This window comes from Phalacrocorax carbo, unplaced genomic scaffold (assembly GCF_963921805.1).
Source record: "Phalacrocorax carbo unplaced genomic scaffold, bPhaCar2.1 SCAFFOLD_239, whole genome shotgun sequence".
NCBI lineage: Eukaryota > Metazoa > Chordata > Aves > Suliformes > Phalacrocoracidae > Phalacrocorax > Phalacrocorax carbo.
The window spans coordinates 24888-34682 of record NW_026990429.1 but is presented as its reverse complement, the minus strand read 5'-3'; the positions used below and the strand labels follow the sequence as shown (position 1 = coordinate 34682).

At 52.2% G+C, this 9795-nt stretch overlaps 1 protein-coding gene across 1 annotated transcript; it reads right to left on the bottom strand.

Moving 5' to 3' along the window:
- Positions 1 to 2237: 2237 nt before the first annotated feature.
- Positions 2238 to 7596, bottom strand: LOC135311205 (DNA-binding protein RFX2-like). Its single transcript, XM_064440335.1, has 7 exons — positions 7257 to 7596; positions 6450 to 6599; positions 5856 to 6064; positions 5376 to 5529; positions 3646 to 3688; positions 3310 to 3491; positions 2238 to 2363 (listed from the first exon to the last, which is right to left on the bottom strand). The coding sequence occupies exons 1-7, from the start codon at positions 7299 to 7301 to the stop codon at positions 2238 to 2240; spliced, it is 909 nt and encodes a 302-aa protein (XP_064296405.1). The 5' UTR covers positions 7302 to 7596.
- Between the last annotated feature and the right edge of the window lie 2199 nt (positions 7597 to 9795).

Sequence of the window (9795 nt, the reverse complement as noted above, 5' to 3'; positions counted from 1 at the left end):
AAAACAAATGTTGAGACAACACGCAGATGTTTTGGGCTGTTGCTGGGTAGCGCTTGTACTAGTCAAGGACTTTTCTAGCCTCCCAGGCTCTGCTGGGTGCACAAGAAGCCGGGAGGGGAGGGGGCAGAGCAAAGAGAGCGGATTCAAACTGACCAAAGGGATATTCCATATCCTGTAACGTCATGCCCAGTATGTTAACTGGGAGGGGCTGGTCGGGGGAGGGAGGGAGCAATCGCGGCTCAGGGACGGGCAGCGTCGGTCGGCGGGTGGTGAGCGGTTGTATCGTTCATGTTTCTGTGGTTTTTTTCCCTTCATTTTCCCTTTCCTTTCCTTTTCCATTTTATTATATTAACATTATTGTCATTACTATCATAATCATTATAATCATCATCATTTTATTGTAATCCTTAAACTGTGCTTATCTCAACCCACAAGTTCTTTTGCTCGTCCAATTCTCTTCCCCATCCCACAGGGGTGGGGGGCAGTGAGCGAGCGGCTGGGTGGTGCTCAGTTGCCAGCTGAGGCTGAACCACGACAACTCTACATCAAGGAACACCTTGAATGTATCGAAGCCAACGATGGTGATAGTGGCTGCTCTATCGAATGCCTCTGGGTTAAAGTCAAAGGGGTCATATCCAAGCAGGACCTCACAGTGGGCTTCTGCTCTCGACCTCCTAACCATGGTGACGAAGCCGACAAAGTGATACTCGGGGCACTAAAGCAAGCTTCTGGCCAACAGAACCTGGTCCTGATGGGTGACTTCAACTACCCAGGCATCTCCTGGAAGAACAATACGGCAGCTTGCATGTCATCTACCAAGTTCCTGGAGTGTAGAGAGGACTCTTTCCTGATCCAAATGATAGACGTGCCAAGCAGGAAGGAGGCGCTGCTGGACTTGCTATTCACAAACCGGGAAAGCCTGCTTTGTAATATCTCGGTTAGTGACAGCCTCGGCTGCAGCGACCACAATATTGTGGAGTTTGGGATCCTGCTGAGTGTGCTGAAGGCCACCTCTAAGACATGGGTTCTAGATTTTAGAAGAGCAAACTTCAGTGTGCTCAGGGCTCAACTCAGAGGGATTCGATGGGAGGCTTCCATGGAATACAAAGGAGGTAGTGAGAGCTGGGAATTCTTCAAGAACTCCCTATTGGAAGCACAAAACCAGTTTATCCTCTACAAAGGAAGAGGAAGTAGGCAGAGCAAGAGGCCCCCATGGCTCAACCATGACCTCCTGGGTCTACTCAAATCCAGCAGGGAAGCACACCAGAAATGGAGAAGCGGAGGATTGTCCACAGAGAACTACAAGGGCATAGCCAGAGAGTGCAGAGACGCAGTCAGAAAAGCAAAAGCCCAATTTGAATTGGAACTGGCTGTAGACATAAAAAATAACAAGAAAGGGTTCTTCAGACGTGTCAACCACAAGCAGAAAAAGAAGGAAAACATAGGCCCACTGTTAAACGGAAAAGGAGAATCAATCACCAAGGCTGCAGAAAAGGCAGAGGTCCTCAACACCTTCTTCACCTCGGTCTTTACCAGCAGTGCAGGGTCCCAGGCTTTGGGAACAAAATTGCCAATTGAACCAAACACCGACCCACCGTCGGTGAAGGAAGAGTTAGTATATGAACTACTAGAGGAGCTTGACCCCCACAAATCAATGGGCCCTGACGACATCCACCCGAGGGTGTTGAGAGAGCTTGCTGACATCATCGCAAAGCCGCTCTCCATAAGCTTTGAAGAAGTCAGGGAGAACGGTGGACGTCCCTGAGGACTGGAGGAAGGCAAATGTTACCCCTAGCTACAAGAAGGGCTCGAGGGAGGATCCGGGTAACTATAGGCCCATCAGCCTTACTTCAATCCCTGGGAAAGTTATGGAACGAATCCTCCTGGGGGCCATCACAAGTCAATTGAAGCACGTGATTGGGAAAAGCCAACATGGCTTCACTAAAGGCAGATCGTGCTTGACTGACCTGGTGGCCTTCTATGACAAAGTGACTTGCCTGGTGGACATGGGGTGGGCGGTGGACATTGTCTACCTGGACTTCTCCAAGGCCTTTGATACGGTCCCCCATAGTCTCCTCCTGGAGAAATTGGTGTGTTATGGCCTAGAGAAGCGGTCTGTGCAGTGGGTGGGGAACTGGCTGACAGGCCGCACCCAAAGGGTGGTGGTAAATAGCTCTTTCTCAAACTGGCAACCTGTCACTAGTGGAGTCCCCCAGGGATCGATATTGGGCCCAGTGTTATTCAACATCTTTATAAGCGATCTGGATAACGGCATCAAGAGTAGCCTGATGGAGTTTGCTGATGACAGCAAGTTGAGTGGGGAAGCAGACACGCCAGAAGGGAGAGCTGCTCTGCAGGGAGATCTGGATAGGTGGGAGGAGTGGGCCAGCAAGAACCTTACAAAGTTCAACAAGGAGAAGTGTAAGGTCATGCACCTGGGAAGAGATAATCCAGGAGTGCAGTACAGACTGGGATCCACCTGGCTGGAGAGCAGCTCTGTGGGAAGGGACCTGGGGGTCCTGGTGGACAGAAAGCTCAACATGAGCCAACAGTGGCTGCTGTGGCCAAGAAGGCCAACAGGCTGCTGGGTTGCATCAAAAAGGGCATCGCCAGCAGAGAGAAAGAAGTCATTATCCCACTCTACTCAGCGCTTGTCAGGCCACACCTGCGTACACACCTGTGTACAGTTCTGGTCCCCTCTATACAAAAAGGATGTGGCCAGGCTGGAAGGGGTCCAGAGAAGGGCCACCAAGATGATCAGAGGACTGGGAAGCTGCCGTACGAGGATAGGCTGGGAGAGCTGGGTTTGTTCAGCCTTGACAAAAGGAGGCTCAGAGGGGATCTCATCCCCCTGTACCAGTACTTAAGGGGTAGTTACAAAGAAGATGGAGACTCCCTTTTTACACGGAGTCCCATGGAGAGGACAAGGGGGAATGGACACAAATTGCTCTTGGGGAGATTCCGATTGGACACCAGAGGCAAATTTTTCACACTGAGGAGAGTCAACCATTGGAATAATCTCCCCAGGAAAGTGGTTGACTTGGCCACGTTGGACACTTCAAGAGTCGTCTGGACAGGGTGCTGGGCCGTCTTGTTTAGACTCTGCTCTTCCTAGAAAGGTTGGACTAGATGACCTCTGAGGTCCCTTCCAGCCCCTGATTCTGTGATTCTGTGATTCTGTGATCATTAGAAATAATAATAAAAATAATAATAATAAAAGCTATTTATGACACGGCCTTTAGTCACTGAATGATTTGCCCCAGGGCTTTGTTTTTGCAGTTTGGCTCGATGACAGATTCCCCCACCCACCTCTGCCCTGTAGTCCGCATCAGCCCAGACCCCCAGGACACAGAAAGGGAGAATAAAGCCCTGCTGGGGCAGAAGCTCCACCAGCTCAGCCCCGCCGGAGCCACCATCACAATGTTTCACAAGCGCACCCCCCATGCTCCGGGAGGCTGTGTCCACCTCGCTGCCCAGGTCACTCATGTCCTCTGTAAAGGACAGGTCTCGGCATGAGAACGGCAACCGGAGGGGAAGAGGTCCTTTCTCCTAACAGAGCAGGGTGGAGGGGCCAGCACGAGGTTCCCCCTCCCACAGTGATTCAACCCTGACCCAGCAGGATTCCCCTTGAGGGAGAGGAGGCACCTTTGTCCAGCGGTGTCGGAGACAGAGGTGTGAGGTCACCAAACTGAAAGACAATGGCATTACAAGGTGAGTGAGGCTTATGGAGACCAGACCTGAAGTTGGCATCTATTTCCAAGCAATTTTAACAAGCAGCCTAAGTGCTCCAGAGGAAGCACGAGCATCAGCAGTGCCGGCGGTGAAAAGCAGAAAGCAAAACCAACCACATATTTTGGGGAAAAGCCTGGCGCTGGCATTGAAGCCTCTGGGCAAACACCACACGCAACAATCCAAGGCAGGATGGAGCTGTGGAATGAAGGGAGAAATTTTTCTGTCTGCCATGCCAGGGCCAAGTGCTGCCACAGGCTGAAGGATGGTGCCTTTTCTCCAGCCCTCTGCATCTCTCGGGCAGCTGCTCAGGCATGCCAGCTATTCCCCTCTCCGGGGGCTCTGCCATCACTCCACCCTGGGCAACTCTGTGCAAAGCCTTTGCATTCGCGTCACGGAAGTGCTTTGCCTTGCAAGGCCGCCGTGTCAAGTGTAACCAGAGAGCTGGGGATATATTGGGTTCTGGAGACGTGTTGTCTCCCTCTGTGACGAGGTCTGAAACACTAAATTGCTGTAACAGTAGTGTTGAAAAGTCATGCAAAGTTGGGCAGCGGAAGGCACTGAGGAGAGCAGGAGTTAAAAAGTGAGCGATGGAAATGGAAGGACACGATCCATCCTCTTTTGCTGGGAAGAATCAGCCTCCTCTTGGAGAACAGAAATATTGCACGGGTTAAAAGAAGGCAAAACCTGATGGATGAAAGCCTGCCACAGCTAGGTCTTGCTGGAAGCCACTCTCTGCCTTTCATGTTCCTTGAATATCAATAAAGACAGAGGTTTTGCAGGGAATAGTGGGAACTTGCAGCACTGCTGACTTGGGGCAACAGCATGGGCCTAACGGGGGTGGGGGGGAAGCGACAGGCATTTGTTTTGCCTGGCTCCCCTACATGAGCTCCAGGGAAGGAAGAAAACAGGTATGAGCTTCAAGGAGCAAATGAGATCAGTTTTAAACTAACAGTAGTTGCTATATTGCTATCACAAGTTGATCAGGGCCTTTTAAATCTAGGCATTTTTCAGAGGCAAAGAGTAGAAGTGACCTCAGCTAGGCAGGACAGGACCTGCCTGCAAGCCAGGCACCGGATTTACTGTCTGATTGGTTAAAAGAAAACTCCAGTCCATGCCCCCCCGCCCCACCCCCCAACACAAACAACCCACCGTTTCTCTTCTTCAAGTCAAAGACAGAGAGAGGGGCTGACTGTGCGTGTAACTGGAGCTTGCAGAGGCCTGAGCAAGTTCCGTGAACAGTACCACCAAAAGCTGCAGGGAAAGGAACTTTTGGAGCTTTCTTTGCTTGGTTTAGTTTTTTTGATGGGTCTTTGCCCTGGCAGGAATCCCGCCATCAGGGTTGGTGCCCACAGGTAATGGAGAGAAGTAGGGAGATCCTTTTCCTCCCTCCTCCAGGCCGCCAAAGGCCAGCTGATGCTCAACTGCCCCCAAACCCACCAGCTCAGCTATTAGCAAGCCAGGATGGAAGGGGCTCAAGGAGCTGGATTCTTGTGCCAGGCGCTCAAAAAGCTCAGTACCTGCTTCGGCAACGATGGCTACAAAAACACGTTCAGGGCACAGCGCTGTTTGTGAAGCACACGTGTCCCAACCTCTTAAAGAGCTGCTTAGTGTGGGTTTGTTTCTAGGGAATTAACAATTCTCACCTCTCCCATTCCCGCAGTCGGCGTCTCCCCTGTTGCCTGGGCAACACGGTGCTCTACCAGATAAAACACGGATTCATCACAGAGCAGGCAAATCAGGTGGAAGGAACCAAAGCTGGCAGCACTGCGCAAGGTGAGGTCCCGGATCGCCATGGAGCTGGAAAACGGCCGGGAAACAAAATATTTGGGATGCGTTTTAGACGTGCATCACGGCTGATGTGAATTCTTGACCCTGAAGGCACTGTGGGACACAGTGCTCTGTTCCTACCTCGAACCCAAGAGTATCAAAGCACTTTCAGAAATTAGTCCTATCCCCATCCTGAAAGGATACAGGAGACACAACGCTCCCTTCTGTACCAGGGCAGAGCAACAGTTAACCAGAGTTGCACGGGAGTAAAGGACTTGGCCTTGGCTTTCCAAGGAGCTATTTACGTGCCCTGAGCCCAATGCAGAAATATCTCCAAAGTGAAAAAGAAAATGTACCTGTAGAAAGACCATTTCAGCAAGACCTGTCTGGCTGCCTTGGGGAAGCTGGGAGTGCCCTCGTGATGCTTCAGGACATGAGTAACAACATTATCCAGCCAGCTAGCCCACTGGTCCAGAGAACTCTGCTGCTGCAGAGTGAGCTTGCAAGCCTGCTCCAGCTTCTGTACCATGCCTTCCTCACACTGGCACACCCACGAGGCTTGCTCCTGCTTGGGAAGAAGGGCTGACAGTTACTCACGCCAAGCCTGCACGGTTGGTCCATCCCAACCTAGGAATTCAGCTGCATTTCTGGTAGACAAGGACCCCAGACCAGCTCTGAATCATGTCTCCTCCGAGCTGCCCTGACCACAGTATTACTATGAGAACTATATTATTGTTGGTAGCACTGCTTCTTACAGAAGCTCCTTAGTACCTTCTCCACTACTCACCGTGAGATGGCAGACTTACCCGGGAAAGTAACACCCAAACCCTTAAATTGTCCATTTAATTGCCTTTTGGTACTGGCAATAAGATGCTGGTTACCAGCAGACAACCTCATTAGACACTCCCAGTTCTAGACAAGACGACCGAGGAGCAGATACCGTAAGTTACCTGCACGTTGGTGAAGTCGACCCGATTGAGATCGCCGAGCATCTGGTTTATCTGGGAAGTGTTCTGCAGCACCGCACGGGTGGCCTGAGCCAGGTGGTTCAGCGACGCGTAGCTCCGTAACGTCTGCGCAAAGGCACTCACTACCCCCACCTGCAACACAGCAACGCAGGGCTCCGCGAGCAGGAGGCCACGGGGCTGGGAGGCAAACTCTTCTCAAAGCTGAGCTCAAGCACACGCTGTGCATCAGCTGGGATCACCTGCACAGTCCCACCCACGCTGCTGCCCAAAGCATACCCGCGTGCTCCAGAGCAGCACTTTTGCACCACCTATCGTGTCTCGCAAACCAGCCTCTGCATTTCTTTTCTTTAAACTCAGAGGTTTCCACACTCTGCCTCTAGCAGAGACCGGCAAGGTGAGAAGCGGCTGCAAGAATCCATGGCTTCAGGAGAGGGGCAGTAGGAGCCTGAGGTCCAATCTCTGCAATGCCATTCAGTCCAGGGGGTGTCCTGCAACTTTTAGTAGGACAGCTTCAGGCCATGCAGAGATTTTCTTCCAGAAAGCTTATCTGCAATCCCGGGACATGGGAACGGCTCAATGGACAGGGCACCATCAGCCTCTGGTACAAAGGGACTGCCCTGCCTGTCCTCCCACTCCTTGCCGATTTGCCTTGATAGATATTCATTATATGGTGCTAGTCTGGAGTAGATGTGGCCAAACCCCAGCAGTGATTTCCAGTCCCTGCAGAAAACTGCAACGCGCACACACTCAGTCCCTACCCGTGACCTGCCCCGTGCTCCCTCTGCTTACCTTGGCCCGGACAATCTCGGGGGGAAGTTCACTCATTGCGTTCATCAGCCACCCTTCCAAACTCTTGGCAAAATTACCAACTGCTTGTGTAAGCGTGCCTGCAAAGAAGTCTGCAGAGTTAGAAAAGCTGCTCCATGGCGTCTTGGGACACCACTTTCTAGCTGAGAGCTGCTGTGGAAAGCACAGCCGCTGATCTGGGTAGCTGTGAGCTCAACTTAGCGTCAGGGAAACCAGCCGGGTCCTGAGATGCACTCAAACTTTTCTTCTTATTCTCTAATGTTGTTACTCAAACTTTTCTTACCCTTACTCCTCTTCTCATTTTTATTCTTACTCGGATTCTCATTTTTATTCTTACTCGGATTCTCATTTTCTTAGTCTTCTTCTTTCTTATCCTTCTCTTACACATAGTCCTTCTGAGCATTGTCCAGAGGGTGAAATATGCTCTGTAAAGACAGCCATGTGCCCCAGCATGGAGACTGACAACAGCAGCTCAGGGGGACGTGGCTTTCCAGAGCTGTCGTGGAGGCCTCGGGGAGGCTGACGCACGCGCTTCGCTGAGGAGGAGCCCAATCAGACAGAAAACCCTCAATGTCCCATCGCTAATCTCCCAAATGAAAGTTGACCCCAAATTTCCAGGAGGGAACCAACAGGCCTGAGGGTACAAGGAGAAAGCCTTCCTGTGGGTGTGGGAGTCAGCAAATAAACTTAGCAAGTGTGGTGTTACAAGAGCGTGGCTTGGGATTTACAGAGGCACAGGCAAACACACAGACGTTATTTGCAACACAGTCATGCAGAGTTTTGTGTTTCTCATGTCATACAGGAGGTTAACATTCTAGGGCAGCATTTGAGGGTTGACTCTTTATAGCATCTAGTCAAGTGGAGGGGCAAAATGAGAACCTCCTTTTGAAAAGCACTCCTCAAGACAGAATGAAAGGCAAGTTTGCCCAACGTGACACCAATAAAAGAAGAAACTGAGAAGCAGAGCTGGAGCGGGTGCCGGAGCGCAGGCTCTCAGTCTCGGGAGCTGACTTTTGCATTTACTCTCTGTTTGGGAGCTGAAGAAATAAGTTCTTCTGCTCCTTCTTCACTCCAGCAGGAACCAGAAGTGTCTGTGCTTCCAGGAGACAATTCCAAATTCCTTTGCACATGGTGTTTTTATATTCACAATTGCGCAGACGTAAGACAAACCACAGCACTATTTAACTTGCACTGTGGCACCAAAAAAAAAAATTCCAATACCCCAAACAAAAGCCCAAAGCCACCCAAGCACAACACAAGCCCCCAAGTTCTTCACACTGATTTGGCAGAACAAGTCCATAGCTGAGGTCCTAGGACAGTTCGGTCAGAGGGAGGCAGTGAAAAGCACCACATACGGTGGCATTCTCTCTAGCAGCGGGCTGGATCGAGCCGCTGACAAACAGAACAGGCAGATAAACGCTGTTTCATAGAATCATAGAATAGTTTGGCTTGGAAAGGAGTTTTAGGGGCCATCTAGTCATAGGGGTTATTGGGAGGTGGCAAGATGGTATTGGGGAGCCAAGGGAGTTTTGGTGGGGTGGCAGGGAAGTGGAGGAGATGGAGGCAGTGGGTGGTGGGTGAGTAGGGTTGGGGCAGGAGGGGATGTCGTAGGTTTGCTGGTATCCGTTGTGTTGGTTTCCATTTCCATGAAAAGCTGTTCCTGCAAATGTCTGTGTGCCTGCGTGGGAGGGGGAGGGAGCACAGGGGCCACCGGGAAAGGGCACCCAAGGGCTACAGAAGCCCTGCTGAGCCCCAAATCACAGCCAGCGAGCCCCAAAGGGCACCAAGACACAGCCAGGGCCGACTCAGTGCCCACAGGGCAGGCAATGGCAGGGGGGACAGCATGGACACCGGCTTCCCCGGGCAAAGCAGCCCTTTGGTGGGGCAGCCACGACAGACAGCTCCTTGCAGGACTCACGGACACAGCCCCACGCAGAAAGCAGCACGGGGCCCCTGGGACAGGGACACGGCTCGGGGGCTGGGGAGGGCACAGACACGCCCCAACAAGGCCTGCAAGGCCTCCGTCTTGAGCACGACCAGCATCCCCTCCAGCAGGGACAGGGCTCGCTGCAAAGGCCCTCAAAGCCAATCAAGACAATCACACCCTTCCTCAGGCCCACCTCACTCAGCCCCAGAGACCGGCTTTGCCTCCCTCACCCGCCAAAATAACCCAAATCACCCCCAGAAAGGTGAGCGAGGGAGGGAGCTGCAGGCCAGCCAGGGAACCCCCTCCCCTTCTCTGCCTCCACCGTGGGCAGCCGCAACAACAACTATGAAGGGGGAGTGGGTGAGAGGGGTTGGAAATAATAATAAAAAAATACCTCACTGCAGCAGCCAGAAAGTGCCTGGAAGATTCATCCCTCTTTATTGCCTATTTCCCATCCGAGATCCACAACGTGGGCCAGTGCAGCCAACGACGACTTCGGGGAGCCACCTCAGCTTTGCGGGTGGGGCTTGCAGAAGGTGCGGGGTGAGGTCCCGTCAGAGCAGCCCCCAGCACCGGCGGCCGTAGGGGATAAGC